A 17,790-nucleotide genomic window follows, 5' to 3' on the forward strand; every position below is an offset into this window, starting at 1 on the left:
TACTGATTCTGCCTGCTGGTAAATGACTCGGGTTTTTTTCTTTATGCTTTTAATGTTTTTTTTAAAGGATATTTTATTTATTGTTTATAGAATTTTTTTAATGGTTTTTAGGGAGGGAATGGTATTTTTAATTATTGTTTATAGAGTATCTTTTTTAATGATTTTTAAGGATTTGTTATTATTATTTATAGATTTTTTTTTAAATTATTTTAGGGAATTTTTATTTATTTATTGTTTATAGAATTTTTTAATGGCTTTTAAGGAGGGAATGGAATTTTTAATTATTGTTTATAGAGTATGTTTTTTAATGATTTTTAAGGATTTATTATTATTATTTATAGAATATTTTTTTAAAAATTATTTTAGGGAATTTTTATTTATTTATTGTTTATAGAATTTTTTAATGGCTTTTAAGGAGGGAATGGAATTTTTAATTATTGTTTATGGTATGTTTTTAAATGGTTTTTAAGGATTTTTTAATTATTTGTAGAATATCTTTTAAAAATATTTTTAGGGAATTTTAATTTATTTATTGTTTATAGAATATGTTTATTACAAGAAATGTTATTGCTTTTTGCAAATGTTTTATTTGTGATGCAGTATGTTGCTTTTAAGTGTGCAGATTGGTGCATGGTTTATGTGTCTCAAAGTGGCTGCTTTTCTATGGGCAGGCCAGGTTGGTGCCAGGCAGCTTTGCAAGACTTTGTGTGTTTCTGTGTGATACCTGGTTGTTTAGGTAATTGTGAGGTGGTTGCTGGTTCTATGAGCTTCCTGGAACTGACCTTTATAATTTCCCACAATGCCTTGATAGTTTTTATTCCAGTGGCTTTGTCTTTCGGGTTGTCCTTAGGGATAGGGAAAAAAACTGGTTTCATCTGCAGTTTTTTGGGGGGAAATTGTTATTCTTTTGGTGTTTTCCTGGCACTGTCATAGTTTGTGTGTGTGTGTGTGTGTGTGTGTGTGTGTGTGTGTGTGTGTGTGTGTAATGTCCCGCAAGTATCTACACATTAATAATGATCAAGTACTAATAATATTTCCTTATACATTTTAGTGACCTTTTCTTACATAATTGGTGTTTTCTTTCATACTTTTAGATTTCTAATTTCTGTTTCTGTTAGTTAGCAATTGATAAAACAAATTTCACATGAAAAAATATTCAAAGCCTTCTTGATTTTAATTGTCAATTTATTCATTCCTGCACATTGTAATGTTTATTCATTTTCATATCTTTGTTTTTCCACTGTGGTGCAAACACAATTCCAGCAGCTGTTAACATGTGTAAAATTAAATATTTATTGTATTCCCTTTGAAATACCCAACAAAATATTACTGGTTTTAAATCCATATTTTGCTTTACCATTGCTTCTACCCAAGATACCACTAACTCTTGAATAGCTACTTGGTCTGTCCTAAGTACTGAATCTAATTCATATATTTTAGTTCATTGACACTGCCATTCTGCAAACAGCCCAGGGAAAGGAAAATATCTGTGCAACTTTCTGTATTTGTCAGTTGGAGTTTCTAGTCACTTTATTTAGTATTTTCAGTTAGTGTCACTTTGAAAAACTTATCAGATACTTGTGATGAGGAAGAGGGTACTCAAATGAGGACACATAACTAAACCCTGTTTTAATAATGCAAACTTGACAGCTTACATAAAGAAAAGCATCAGTTAATGGTTAAAAATGGCCCGTTTTTAAAACTCCACTTTCCTGTATATAAGAAAAAGATGTTTCACTTTCCTCCTATCTGTTATGCTTGTTCTGTTATTTTCATTATCAAAGATAGTTTGGAAAGATAGAATATAAGTGATGAGAACAAGTTGAAATAAGGGATTTAGCTTTTAAAGAACAAGGTAGGATGTCCTCGGGAAGAGGACAACATTAATCTACAAATGAAAATATTGTGAATTTTACTAAATTCTGTCCCCAGCATAGGGCGTCTATAAATTAAAACAAAGAATATTTTCCCCAATGTATCATCAGCTTGAGATCCAAATGCCGGTTATTTGTATCTATTAAACATCTATAAAATTAACATTTAGTTCAGAATCTGTATGTACACTAAGATGACCAGATTTTCAGATTGGTAAAGAGGGACACCATTGACCGGGGGAGGGGGGGGGCTTGATTAAAAATTTTATATTTTGTCAAACATGACCCCAGGACACTGAAACCATCATAATCTGTTGCCAAACATCAAAATTTTGATCACGTGACCATGAGGATGCTGCAACGGTTGCTAAGTGTGAAAAATGGTCATCAGTCACTTTTTTCAATGCCATTGTAACTTTGGTCACTAAATGAACTGTTTGAAAGTTAAGGCTAGCTTGCATTATAATGCCTTATGCTAGCTTACATTTTCAAGAGAGAGAAGCTAAACTCCTTGTTAGAATTGAAATAGAAATGAATAGAGTAGAGTAAAGTAGAATAGAATACTTTATTAGCCAAGTGTGATTGGACACACAAGGAATTTGTCTTTGGTGAATATGCTCTCAGTGTACATAAAGAAAAATAAAATAGTAGGATAGTGGGATCCTTGCTGCACCAAGCTCAGAAAGCAGCGATCCCACAATCTCCCCCACACCTCCCCTTTCCGAAAGAGGAGGTGGGGTGGGGGATCCTTGCTCACCAAGCTCAGAAAACAGTGATCCCACTATCTCCCACATCTCCTCTTTCTCCCTCTCATTCTCTTTTGGGGGGGAAGGAGGAGAAAGGACGAAAAGGAGAAAGAGGGAGAAATGGCTGCAGGGAGAGCGGCGCCCGAGAGAAGCGGGCAAAAAAAAAAAGAAAAACCTTCCGACGGCTGAGCCACTTGGCCCGGGACCGAGCCTCCTCCTCGCCGCGCTGCTTGCAGAAAAACAGCGTGCATCGGCGCACGCACGGGCAGGAGGGGAGGGAGCCTTGCCCCTTGTCGGTCGCTGTGAGTGAGCCGAGCAGAGAGAGGGAAACCACTGCCCTCTAAAGGCCACATTTGAAACAACACTTAAGAGAAATAAAAACTTTTTTTTTTAACGGCGTCCTTTTTAAAATTGTTTTCTTTGTTTTGGAAAATCAGGACTTTTTGAACACGCTGCGGGACATGGGACAAATTATTAAAAATCATGACTGTCCCGTCAAAAGCGGGATGTCTGGTCACCTTAACGTACACTCATATGCTACCTGCCAGTTTTCTTCCTCATAACAGTTTTTGTATTCTAGTCCAGTATAGTGGATTATGATCAAGAGGTTTAGAATTGTGCTGATTAAAAGAATCAATGATACAAAATATATTTTAGTAATTGAGAAATGATGTAATTGGAATCAGTGGGAGAAATAGCTAAATAAATCTTGTGCATCTGCTAGATTCCTTGATTTAGAACGTCTTTTACTTCAAAATATTAATCATAGAAAACTATCATAAAATCATAGAAAACTCTATTGAGAGAAAAGTAGCTCCATAACTTTACTACCATGGAAAATAACATCATTCTGACAATTTCTCCAACTCATTCATTCTGTTTGAATGAATGCAATTTTATATGTTTTCAAAATGCACTTTCATTGAGGAAAAAGTGTGCCATGGGAGAGCTTCTAATAATTTTACATAAAAAGTATTTTAGTTTTGAGTGATCATTCAGTGAGCAGAATGGTCAAGCTAGGACCTACACCTGGTCTCAGTCCAAGTGCAATATTTTAACTATTACACCCACTGGCTCTTCTGTTCTTAACTGTAATGTTGTCATTTCCATGAGCACTCACTTCTTTACTCTGCTCATTTTGATTTATCTTATGCTATAGTTGCAACTTCTGCTAAATGTGAGGGAGGAGCAAGCAAAGAAAACCACGAACCTCAACTTACAAGAAGATGTTTTGATTCAAATATGACCATTCTACACTGAAGTTAATTATTGTCTTGGGTAATAACAAGGGAACATTGCATAGGCTCAGCAATGTATTGACTGGGAGGGGGGAGGGGGGTGTTCTAACACTGTGCTTATGTATTTTCTGGATGCATCCCTTGAGATATTATTTATTATTTACTCATTCTTAATTTGGCAGGCATGACTGAGAAAATCTGTGCCTCAGCGGAATAAATTCCATCTGTCTCCTTGAAGTGCTGCCTGCCCTCAACAATTACAGTTTTCTTAACTTGCAGGAGAGACAATAAAAGCAGCTGCATGTTGTCTGGCTCCCTCACTTCTTCCTTCAGTTCTGTTCCATTTGCTAGCTTTAAGGGGAGCACAAACAGGGCTATTTTGTTTGTAAAATTAAATTTCCTATGCAAAGCTGAAAGCAAAGTGAGCAGGAAATGCTGAATAATGTGCATGGTTTTTTTTATTCTACAACTTCAATTTTTTGCATGCAGTACAGAGCTTATGGTGAAAAGTTTATCAGATTTCCCCCATTCCCATCCCAATATAAGCTCCCCTTATATTCTTCTCCATAACTGTGACACATTTAGAACCTTGTGACAATCATTGGTGACTGCCCTTGGAGACCTACAGAAAGTTGCCAAAAATTGCAATATTATATGTCAAAGAAGACTATGAATAGTATCCCTATTACCTTAAATCAACATTAGTTTTTTCCTAGATACATGACTTTTAGGTATACCCCTCCAAGCATAGTATTCAAAACATAGCTGCAGTTTTAGCATATAAATGGCTGGTTTTCCAATTTCTATACACACAACTGAGTAACAAGAATTTAACTCTCTATGTAGATTAAGTGCAATTAGCAACACACATATCTCTACTCAGAAATATGATCCATTAAATTCACAGAGCCTTTGTACTAGGTAATTGTGTATAGCAATGTGTTTAGCACTTACTGATTTAAACACATTACTGAACAGAACATAATATTGTACTGTACAGAATTCTGTGGCCAAAATCCTCATCCTATATTTCCTCTTCACAAAATTCACCATGAGACTGAGAACTAAATGCATGCCCTGACTTTTCTTCCCTCACTCACCAGTACTCTTTGTCCATAATATATATGCAGGATGTGTGTATTTAGTATGGAGCTTTCTCAAATTATGTAAGCTTTTATTATTTTTAGAGCTCTAATCTTTATTTCTGAACTAGACATGAGCCCATTGGCTCATTGTTTCAGAGCAATTTATTTATGATTAAGGGTGGACAAAAAACCCCAGTGGGAGCAGGAGTGTTTTCTGAATTCCTTCTGGTTTGCCCATTGAGTGTGATTGTGGAACATTTGGAATTTTTCATTCCCTTCCCTTCTGGCAGGTAAATGGCTACTGCTGGGTGGGAGAAGGAGTGAAGGTTTGCAAGACTAGCTGGGAAACTGTCACAGAACATTGAAATTGAAGACTGGGTGACTGCAGCAGCAGCCCAGCAGTGCAACAGCAGCTAGTAGAACTGCAACAGCCATAACTTCCCCAAATTTAATTCCCTTGGGAGCCATAGGTCCTGGATTTGGGACACAATCTATAAGTTATTCCATTTGAGGTACTTTGGTTCAAAAACTGTTGCCCTATGATGCGCTGTTTTTTCCCCGTTGCAGATCATGACAAGAGTTTTAATAGTATATAAATAGATTACATGGACAACCAAAATAACTACAGAGCCCCCTTGATGTAGATATTCTGTTTCAAATATTGAGAGGCAAAAATCTGCTAATGGGCAAAAAAAATATAGAGAGATGGGATCAACAGGATCATTTCTATCTTCCATACACTGTATAAAGCTTGAATAATTGAAGAGAGCACCAGTGTTTTCTGAATACTTACTTCTTGGTTCTCGAGGCCCATCCACTGTTATCTTGATAGCTCTGTGGTATGTGGCTACTTGTGGAGGATTCGTGAAGACTGTGATAGTCAATGTGAAGCTCTTCCCTGAAACAGGAAAGGAAAGTTTCTATCATGTCTGATTATAATAAAGCATCCTGCACTCTTAATAAGCAGTTTCACAAAATATTCTTCATTCAGAATAACTGGCTTGAAATTGAAATGGCCTCTTTCTACCACAGATGACGATTCTAATGATGTTTTTTAAAAGCTTGAAATAACTCTTTCAGATTGGAACAGCATTGGAACAACTAATTTTACTCATCTTTAATTTTAATGTCTTTAAATAAAGAACTTTCCTATGTTCCCACATATATTTGGCTTTTTTCTTATAACTTATATAGGTATTATATACTATACCTATAAGCCACCTTTTGGGGTCTTGTTGCGTGTTTGAAGTCCCAACATGAAATATAGAAGATGACAGATTGGAGGCAATTAATTTACTTATTACTTAATTTAATCATTATCAAAAGTTAAAGTAGACTACTACCTTAGCACTTATTGCAGGCTTAAAGTGATATCTTGAAAAACTTAAAATGAATGTTCATAATGATTTTCCCCCAATGCAGAAGTGCCAGACTGGTTCAGCCGAGTAGGTAGTAACTTGGCCGGCCATGCCCCAGAACTGATTCTCTTGGTAGCACCATAGGCGGCACCATCTTATTTTTTGTTTCTGCACATGTGTAGAACCATTTTTATAGTACTGCGCATGCGCGCATAGTGCTTGCGCGCCCGCAGCACATCCCTGAGTGAACTGGCAGTAGCAGCAGCCAGAAACCACCCCTGCCCCAATGCTAATGTATTCCATTGCTATGTATACAAACTTGCCCAGGGAGGTAAAGTTTAAAGTTTTAAGGCTCAAATCTTACCCTGCAGTTCTGTAGTATTGATGATAATAGTTTTATGTCTGCTATTTAATTTGAAAATTAACTTCACCATTATCCTTTGTCCACGCTTTATGTTAATCAAGACTATCTTTTTCTGGATCATGCACTAGCAATTAAAGGTGTCCATTTTTTGCATTTGCTCATATTTGTTATTCACTGAAAATAGATCCCAAGTAATCTGAAAATATCATATCCGTTCCAATGCTAGAGATTGAGGATAGGGTGCTTTTTAAAGAAGATATATTTCAATTCCTGATATGTGCAACAATATTAATTAATGATATTAATTTGCTGGAAAAATTACAGCATGTCTAGCACCCTTGGCCACTCCATAAGTCTCTTATTTTATATAATGAAATACACTAATGCAATTTAACAGTTTGGATCCATAATTCAATCCTTATTTGCATGAGTATTATTTATCAGTCACTGAAACTTCAAAAAGTATGCAACCCCCCCCCCAATGTCTTAAGGCATTTATGCAAATACAAAATTTCTCCCCATACCCCTGGCAACGCAAAAGCAGATTCTCAGTTCCTACTATTCTGCTTTCTCTATAATTTCCTTCAGTGAAACAAGTCGTTACTTGCAAAAATAAAGGCGAGAATGAAAGTTAAACAATAAAACTGTAAATATAAATACCATGGAAAGTAGATTTCAAGACATGTGGATAGTACCTATTAGGGGTAATAACTTAAGATAGCAAAACCAGAGGTGCATAGTTTTCTTTATGCATGATTACCAATGACTACTCATTAACCACATGCTGGATAAATCACAAGACCACAAAACTTTAAATTTACATGTCAGTTTGATTTTTTTAGGGTTTTTTTAAAGTCAGAGTCTAAGACCATTTCATTTTTAACTATGTCTAATTACATATTAATAGAGTTCTACCCAAGATAGGTTTTACAACATTGAGCCAATGAATTCCCCCCCCCCCACATTGGCTAGGGGGTCCTATTTAATAGCTGCTGAAATCTCTACTATTCTTTGGGAATTCTGCTTCAACTTAAAAAAGTTAGATCACTAAAATAATTTATTTTAATATTTTAATTGTGGCAAATGCTATGAACTAGGCACTTTTTATACCATTCTACCATTTGTTAATAGAAAAGCAAGTAACATAAAAGCAGAATTTTGTTTAAAATCCATATAAAATTACCAGAACTCTCAAGTTTAACAGACCACCATATAAGCATATGAACAGGTCAGTCTAGCTTCTGGCTACAGAATTAACTGTGTGGCACAAACATCTTTGCCCTCTATCACTTAATTACATTTCCTGATTTCCAGTGTCTATTACCTGAGGGAACTATCTCATTCTGCCTAAAGGCAGGGCTGGTTATGCCAACAGAGGAACTTTTGTGAATTCCTTTAAAAATTCAGACAAGCTTATGCAGTGTTTTGGAAGTCTGTAGAAAATCTAAGGGCATTGACTTAGATTCATGTCTAGAGAACTACCGAAATGACGTTGGAGAAAGAATGCAATGGAGGCAGTTAGGAAAACATGAATTAAGCCTAGGAAAGGAGGAAAATGTTAGAAGGAAAGTGAAAATGATCGTGCTTTGACGTGCTTTGATCTAAGAAGAAAAGAGGCAATACTGTCAGTCTTTCTATATTCTGTAACACAGATCAATGGTGTTGTCCACCAGTTGTGTCCTTAGTTGGATCGTGAGTCCCTGCACCCTACTCATTTCTCATCTGGATTACTGGAATGTGCTCTACATGGGGCTATCCATGTATTTGCAAGCTATACACAGTCCTGGGAATCCCTAGGGCCATACATCTAATGGTACTGTGTGAGCTGCATTGGATACCAGTTTGTTTCCAGATCCAACTCAAGGTGCTAGTTGCTACATTTAAAGCTCTACATGGCATGGGTCCAGGGTATCTAGAGCCAGTTTGATCTAGAGCAGTGTTTCCCAACCTTGGCAACTTGAAGATGTCTGGACTTCAATTCCCAGAATTCCCCAGCCAGCGAATGCAAGTTTCCAAGATTGGGAAACACTGATCTAGACTCTAGCGATTAAGGCACCAGGCTAGAAAATGGGAGATGGTGAGTTCTAGATCTGCCTTAGGCATGAAAGCCAGCTGGGTGACCTCTGTCACTCTCTGTCAGCTCTACTCATTTCACAGGGTTGTGGTTGCTGTAGGGAAAATAGGCGGAGAAAGAAGTATTAGGTATGCTATTTATAAAAAAAATAAAGGCAGGATATAAATTAAAAATGAAAATAAATATATGCTAACATATTGATTATACATCTTTATTTCTGAATATATTTTAATCTAAAGATATAACTCAATATACATAGATTTAATTTTGTTTTAGGCTAATAATTTTTTAAAAAAATAAACAGTTGCACTTGCAAAAATGCCAATTACCGTAATTTTTCTTTTATAGAACTACGAAATCAAGAAACATCTTTATTCACAAAATTGAAAGTTTATAAAGAGTTCCAAGGAAAAGTGTTTAGGACTAAGCTAAGAGTTACTTTTTAAAAGCATGCTTAGAAAGAAAGATTCAAGTATGCTTCTTTGATAGAAAGATAAACACACCTGGGCTTCGTTGTAGCTGTCAAGGGCTCTTTTTTGTCAAAGGTTAATTAACCCAGGAACAAAAAAGGAAAAATCCAATATTTTAACTAGCCCTTCTGATACAGTATCAGAACATAAGAATCTGCATTACATCATTATTCTATTTAAAACAACTGTATTTATTCAATTTCTATAGCCACCCAACTCAACCAAGGGACTCTGGATGGCTTACAATTCCCAAATTTTAAAAAAACACAATTTAAATCAATAAAATAAATTTGGTTTAAGTTAAATAAATAAATTACCAAAATAAATGCAGGTGTCAAAATCTATCCACTTATCCTTGGCAAAACTGAGTCTGAAATTAGGGCATCCTACAGATAAATCATGTATTCTGATCTAAACACTCTTCCCTTTTGTTGCCACCAAAAATCAAAAGGTGGGTCCTTCTTCTACTCTCTTTTTGGACACCACTAATGAAATGGAAGGGTTCAGTGACTAAGAAGGGATGTAGTGGCTAAGTGGTTAAGAAGGTGGCTCAGTGGCTAAGACGCTGCACTTGTCGATCAGAAAGGTCGGCAGTTCAGTGGTTCGACTCCCTAGTGCCACGAAACGGAGTGACCTCCTGTTACTTGTCTCAGCTTCTGCCAACCTAGCAGTTAGAAAGCGTGTAAAAATGCAAGTAGAAAAATAGGAACCACCTTTGGTGGGAAGGTAACAGTGTTCTGTGTGCCTTCAGCCTTTAGTCATGCTGGAGACATCTTTGGAAAGCCCTGGCTCTTTGGCTTTGAAATGGAGATGAGCATCACCCTCTACAGTCAGGAATGACTAGCACATAAGTGCGAGGGGAACCTTTACTTTAATGAAATGGAGCAGGTTATTTTGCCCCTCTGTATCCTTTTCACGGACAGCCATTTGTGACAAGTATTTTTTTTAAATAAAACATGAAAATGCTGGGCAGAATGGAGGAAAAAAAATGAAATTTAGTTTTTATATTTAGATAAATATTTCTAACCCCAAAACAGTTAGTCCTTAACAACCTCAACTGAGCCCAAATTTCTGTTGTTAAGTGAGATATTTGTTGAGTTTTGTCTCATTTTGCCCTATTTTATAGCCTTTCTTGCCAAATTGTGCATTACTGCAATTGTTAATACAGAAACATGGTTATTAAGAGAACCTAGTTTTCCCATTGGCTTTGCTTGTCAGAAACTCACAAAAGGTGATCACATGACCCTGGGACCCTGAAACCATTATAGATATGAGTCAGTTGCCAGTATTTGAATTTTAATTACATGACGATGGGGATGCTGCATCGGTCAAAAGTGTAAAAAAACATCATGTCACCTTTTTCAGTGCTATTACAACTTTGAAATGTCACTAAATGAACTGTTGTAAGTCAAGGACTATCTGTATTAGAAAAACTAAGGAAGCATCCAGGAATAAAAGAGTTTTTAAAAAAGCTTTAAGTTAGGAGACTGGATGATATACGTCAAGCATGAAACTAATTACTTTCTTTGCTGAAAGTAATTTTCATGTATAGTTTCATTTCCACACTGAGGCCATTTCACTTCTCAATATCAACCTGTTAGCGGGATGACTGTATCCTCCTTGATCAGTCTCATGAAAGATCCTATTTTTGCCAGCCACAATTGTTTATATTATCTGGCTAGCTGCTCTATAAATGCTGCTGTTGTCATCTCCATTAGAACAATGAGGATAACAATAGCATCTGTAGGAGAGCTAATCAGTTAATTTAAGCAAATTCTTCACTTTGAAGTATTGTTTTCCTATTTCTAGAATTGCCCAGTTCTTTATTTTATATCAGGGTTTCCCCCCTCCAACCTATGAGGTATACTCCCTTGCGGAAATGTGGAGTGAATCCAAGGGAGATGTGATGAGAACCAGCTAGCAAACCCCTATTTTATATCAACTGGGTAAAAATGACAAGGCACGATTAAAATGGATATGTCAACTAAAGAACATTAATTTCATACAGTATATATATGTAATGCCTGATTAATAATCACTAAAGTAATTGAGGGTGACACTGGACAGATCACTAGCCTTCTGACAACGGCTGTTACTTGAAAACAACAGCTGCAAAATGGAAAAGCTGTAACAATTTATTGAACAGACTGGCTGGAACATCCTGGAGTGCTGATGCTAACATCCTAGGAACAATAGCCTTGATTTTGGTTGATTCTGCAGCTGAATATTGTGCCAATGTGTGACTTAACAATGCCCAGTTGATTTCCAACTCCATCAGACAATACATTTAATCTCTGGCACATTGCATCACACCTTTGTGCACTAGTTACCAGTATTTAGCAATATCATACCACCCCACATTAGAAGATAATACACTCTCATTAGGCTAAGGTCAAGAATGCTAAACAACACCTTCCCTAATCACCAGGACAATTCATAGTCAATCAAAAGATTGAAACCCCACAGGCCAGCATGGAGAACAGCTATTCACTGAACATCTATCCAGTTTAACCCCGAGAATGCCTGGAGAGGGGAATGATCCAAGATGCCTTTTTGTGGCCTCGCCATTAGTGAGCTCTCTATCAAACCATCTGGTTTTGGACTTGCCTTGCTCTCTCTGGTTGAAATGGAATAGAATTGGGTGTGATATTGGAAGAAGTGCCTGAATTGGACATTGAGCTATAAGGCCACTTCCATAACCTTATAGAAGTTTTATTTATTTAAATAGAACATGTGAACTGTGTATATATATTTACTTGTCTTCTGTCATGTTCTCATCATATAGTAAATAATAAATAATAAGCAAAACAGTACAATAGGAAATACCAGACCTGATATGCTAAAAAATTAATATACTGTAAATTGCATGTCAATATAGAAATGCACATGCTCAGTACTTTTGATATTGAGTTCTTTTTACAGAAATGAAAGTCCTTAGCCCACATGTACTTTCAGTTACTTAATGCCTATGACAGAGCTTGCTTATTTCCTGAAGCTCAGATGCTGGGAAAAAACTTAGAATCTAAGGAATACTGGCTGAGCTTGCACAGTTCAGAGCTTTTTAAGTCCAAAGTCAAGCTGAATTACCTCATCCTTAATTCTGTGTCCCTCAGATAGAAACTACTGTCAGAAGCAACTGTTAAACTTCTCAGGAACTTGAATCTGATGACAAAAAGTATCAGAAGCCACACCTAGCACTCTCTGACAGTTAAACGGACTCCAAGAGGACCCATAACTGATGATTCATCTGTCCTATTTAATTCTTTCTAACCTCCATCTTATTTTCTCACAGTGCCATGGAGTAATAATCTTTCAAAATTTACAACATTAAAGGAAATATAAATGATTAAAACCAGACACTGGTAACTAAGCTGACTAGAATTCATTCACAAAGTCCATTAGAATCCTTTAAATCACAGAACTAATACTAATGTATTAAACATTATTGTAAATACTTTATTATTTCCTAAAACTATTTGTACTCAGACAACACACTGTGTAACTGAAAATGGAATTTTTATATGATATATGATATATGATATATGATATATGATATATGATATATGATATATGATATATGATATATGATATATGATATATGATATATGATATATGATATATGATATATGATATATGATATATGATATATGATATATGATTGATATATGATATATGATATATGATATATGATATATGATATATGATATATGATATATGATATATGATATATGATATATGATATATGATATATGATATATGATATATGATATATGATATATGATATATGATATATGATATATGATATATGATATATGATATATGATATATGATATATGATATATGATATATGATATATGATATATGATATATGATATATGATAGATAGATACATACATACATACATACATTCATACATACATGCATACATACATACATACATACTCCTTTAAATCTGGCAAAGTCTAGGAAACCTGAAAAGGCATTCAAATTCCCTTTCACCTGGCATTGGTTTTTAGGGTTCTATGTCCTTCATGATCATTAGCTGAAAATAAATGTATACCTTTATATGATAACTCTTTCTGTGTGTATGTGTATTTGTGTGTGTTCAAAACTGCACCATATTAAAACATGAGCATGGTGAACATGAAAGACAACGTGAACTATGCCCCGTCCTGTCCCAAAAAACTATGGAATAGGGAAAGATTGTTAACTGCAGTATATCAACTATCGAGCTGCACGAAACCAATTTTAAATACTGTAATAGCTTCTTTGGCGAAAATCTTCATGCTTTTAGAACTTAGCTGATTTTCCTATTTAATATCTACATGAAGCCGCTGGGTGAGATCATTCGTTGGCACAGGATAAAATACCACCAATATGCGGACGATACACAGTTGTATGTACACAACTCAATGTATGTACACAACTCAGTGAAGCGGTTGAAGTGATGTGTCAGTGTCTGGAGGCTGTCAGGATCTGGATGGGGATGAACAAGCTTGCACTCAATCCCGACAAGACCAAGTGGCTATTGCTGTTCCCTCCCAAAGATTGGCCTTGTACTCCATCTCTCAGGCTGGGGGGTGAAATTATACGCCCCTCAGACAGGGTTCACAATTTGGGAGTCCTCCTGGACCCACAGCTGACTTTAGAACATCATTTGTCGGCTGTGACCAGGGGGGCATTTGCCCAGGTTCGACTGGTGCACCAATTGCGACCCTACCTGAACTGGGAGGCCCTCAGAACAGTCACTCACGCCCTTGTGACCTCAAGACTGGACTACTGTAACGTGCTCTACATGGGGCGGCCCTTGAAGAGCATTCGGAGACTTTTCCAGAATGCAGCCACATGAGCGATTGTGGGTGCACCTCGGTACACCCACGTCACACCTATCGTCTGTGAGCTGCACTGGCTGCCTGTTGGTCTCTGGACACGCTTCAAGGTGCTAGTCGTTACTTTTAAAGCCCTATATGGAACAATTCAAAGCAGGATGACCCAAGAGAAGGACAAGTGAATTGCAGCAGCCTTGTCTTGTTAAGTTTGAACTTTCTCAAGTTAAAAAGTCCTAAAGGCTGGGGTGAGCTGCAATTCTAGGTCTCCCTGTCTTGAGTTATCTTGAGTTGAATTGTTCCATGGCGAGTTGTCCCATGGCAAGTTGGCCATGGCGAGTTATCCCATGGTGAGTTGGCCGTATCAAGATGGCCACGAGTTGTCCCATTCTGCTCTATATGTTGGAACAAGCTTTTTCTGAGAATGATTATAGGGCACTTTCAAAGGGATTTTTGTTTTGTTTGATGCAGCAAACAGTCTTTCTCTCCAATGAGCAGGCTGCTGGGAAACTCTGGGAGTTGAAGACTACCTATTTTAAAGTTGCCAAAGTTGAGAAACTGCTATAGATTGGGCTGATGAACTAGTTTGAGGATGTTTATTTTCTTCCTTATTTACATAATCCTGACTAACAAAAAGTAGTTGCTGGATCTTAATCTCTGAGTAGTCAAAGTGTACTTTCAGAGGCATTCATAAATTCCTGTTGCTTTTTGTCAGAATGACAAAGCAGGAATCTTATTCCTCACCAGAAGGATACTTTTAAAACTCTGCATTCCGGTAAGATCACACCAGAAAGCCAAAAGATCCTGGCTGAGTGTCTAGGGCTGCAGGATGTTTTAGTCTGAAAAGTCCAGGCAATTTATCTTTGAAAGAAGGTTCTGAATGAACTGTTCTTCAGACAGCCTGCCCATACCTAGCCCCTTGAATTATATCTGTCTATTCCCACCTTTAGCCTCTGTTTTTCAACTTTTTGATCCTTGTTGATCCTATACTGGAAATGAGCTTCTAGAAGAGATGGAGTTCCAGTTAAATAAACTAGCAGTTTAGTCTTTCTCAAATTCGGAGAAGTATGTATTTCAATGTAAGAAATATTATACAATTCCATAAACAATTTATGCAAGTGTATGTGTTGGATGGGTTGGACACAACTTCACAACTAACAACAACAACAATAACAACAACAACAACAACGTGTTCTTTTTAGTAATGCAGTAACTTATTTGAACCATGCAATTGTCCCCACACAACCTGAGTGCATTTTGGCATGGTGGTGGAATTATATAAAATTCCATATAGTTAAAATAATTAAAATAATTGTGATTATTTAACATGCATTGTTTATGTTGAAATCATAATTAGTCTCTTTCATATCATTTTTAATCTCCAATAAATGACACAGTGAATATTTTTTTATTTATTTCTTGAATAAACATTGATGGCATTATCAGGAATTAAATATAATAGCTTCACTGGTTGTTAGTTTACCAGAATTAGGTTGTTACATTGTGTTCTTAGCTCTCTCTCTCTGTGTGTGTGTGTGTGTCTGCAATTGACTAAGAAGCACAAAGAAGTTAAGTGATGTACTGCAGGAATGATTCAAACACCTCTGCAGCCAAAATACTAATTATTTTATCAGAGCGGTTCTATTTTAACTTCAGAAGGACAGCAGACTCTAGGAGAACATTACTTTCCCCAGCAGATCAGCTTTACAAAATGACTTCATCTAAAAAACGCGTAGCTCAGAAGGCACACAAAGCATAGATCAAAAGTAGGACCTAAAGAAGCCGACTGGTTAAGCAAACTATATTTTGATTCAGCAAGGTAATTTCAGCTGTTAAAAATTGCTAAGTTGTGCAGTTTTCATAACAATACAAACTAAGAAAAGAGTTGAAAAAGCAGTATGCACGTTCACTCTTGTAAATCATAGGTAACACAAATCTGCAAGGACAGGTAGATTTACTATAACCGAGCAATAACTCAGCATTTGATATGATATTTGTAGATGGGGCAAAGAGAGCAACCAAAAAACTTTATAAGAACAAAAAGTTAATTATCAATGTTTACTTATTGGATGTTTTAAGAGCACTCTAGGAAATAGGCAACAGGGTCAATATATACAGTATATTAAAAGCATTTTAAAAACACAATAATATTAAAGTAAATTAATATTAATATTATTTTTTGGGATAAGTATTGGCTCAAACATCCTTTCCCCATCCCTATTCAATATTCTAATGATAAATATTTTGCCCCAAATGCATCTGGGACAGGCTGAGTTAAAAATTACTGTTGCAGAAACAGGAAATAAACACCAATTTAATCAACTTTTAGTCCTCTAAAAGAGCAATTAGTGTCATAGCCCATGCTTATATCTGTTTGATGTAATCTGATTCATGTATAAATTGTTATCACAAAAATGTCTTTTTATCTATCTATTTATCTATTATTGTTTGTCTCTTGTTGATGTTTCTTGGAAATGGGGCTATCTTTTTGGATCAAATTTAAATAATGAAATATTTCCATGGTGGCAGAGATTTCATATGTAGTGCATTATATTTTCAGTTCAAATAGCCTAATTGAGCTACAGTATATCATTTAGACACCAATCAACAATTTCTATTAAAATTTTGGCATTGTCTTTCTTACTTGTCTTTATAGGCAGTTATGTTTGCCCCATTTTAAGATATCCTTCATTAGAACTAAAGAAAATATGAAACATTTAGTACAGATAACACTCTTATTTTAGTAACTTATCAACTTCTTTTAAAATACAGCAAATGATATCTTTCTCCCATTATCTCATCTCTTATGTATAAATAAATCTTTAAAATCTTTAAAATTATTCAGTTTTGGCTAGCATCAATCCAATATGGGTTACCAGAGGTAACATATTCATTTTAACCTTGATAAAAATCATCATTATATTTCTTCCTTTTATTTTTAGCATTCTTGATGTTCAGTTTTTTCAAATAAAACCTGTTTTTTTCCCCAATCTGTATTGATCATATAATACTTAAATATGCAGCTATCTCTTTCTTCCTGATTACACAGTCACTGAATGAAGTCACTGGTCAGTACAGGTTAGCCATAGTATGCCAGTGATATTCAGTTATACATCACAACCCTTGGCCATTATAGCAGTGTTGTTGAAACACTATGTTAGTATCTGGAGGATCATTCTAGATGCTATATAATAGACTCAAACTCAACTAGCAAGACTGAATGGGTACAGATTTAGTGGCTATTGAGGTCCACTGAATTTCCATCTTTGATTTTGGATGAGCTGTTACTATTCTAGTCAGATCTAATATTCAATTTGAGGGTCCTCTTATATTCATGACTGCTATTTGAAGAGCACATGGTAGCTGTGACTTGGAGATCCTTTTCACAATTCCATCTCCAACTGTACTGTTCTAGGAAGACTTAATCATAATCACTCTTACCTTAGTCACCAACTTGTCTGATTTATTACAATGCTACGCTAAACTATATTACACTAAAGACCACTCAGAAGCTATAGCTGGTCTAGAAACTGATGCTGTTAAATACTTACCAGAAACAGGATGATGATGATGATGATGATGATTGGTTGCAGAGTCAACTAAATGTTTAGAGTGGCTATGGCATTTTTATCCACTATTGAATCCTGGACAAGGACCTGAGACAGGCAGATGATGTTAAAGATATTCTGCAAGATGTAGGTTGTTCCAAGTAAAGCTGCTCATTTTACCTCTATTTGGGTTTTTTTGTACTTTTG

The 17,790-nt window shown here is 35.9% G+C and overlaps 1 protein-coding gene across 2 annotated transcripts in view; it reads right to left on the reverse strand.

Moving 5' to 3' along the window:
• The window catches only part of RUNX1 (RUNX family transcription factor 1), a 92,077-nt gene that overhangs the window by 54,445 nt on the left and 19,842 nt on the right, over positions 1-17,790 (reverse strand). For both annotated transcript variants that reach the window (XM_087721638.1, XM_014067320.2), the window contains one exon: positions 5,737-5,841. In XM_087721638.1, the coding sequence (XP_087577764.1) occupies positions 5,737-5,841 (105 nt within the window). The remainder of the gene's footprint in view (positions 1-5,736; positions 5,842-17,790) is intronic.

Source organism: Thamnophis sirtalis, unplaced genomic scaffold (assembly GCF_051295495.1).
Source record: "Thamnophis sirtalis isolate CommonGarterSnake01/CBP01778 unplaced genomic scaffold, rThaSir2_p1.2 scaffold_8, whole genome shotgun sequence".
Lineage (NCBI taxonomy): Eukaryota > Metazoa > Chordata > Lepidosauria > Squamata > Natricidae > Thamnophis > Thamnophis sirtalis.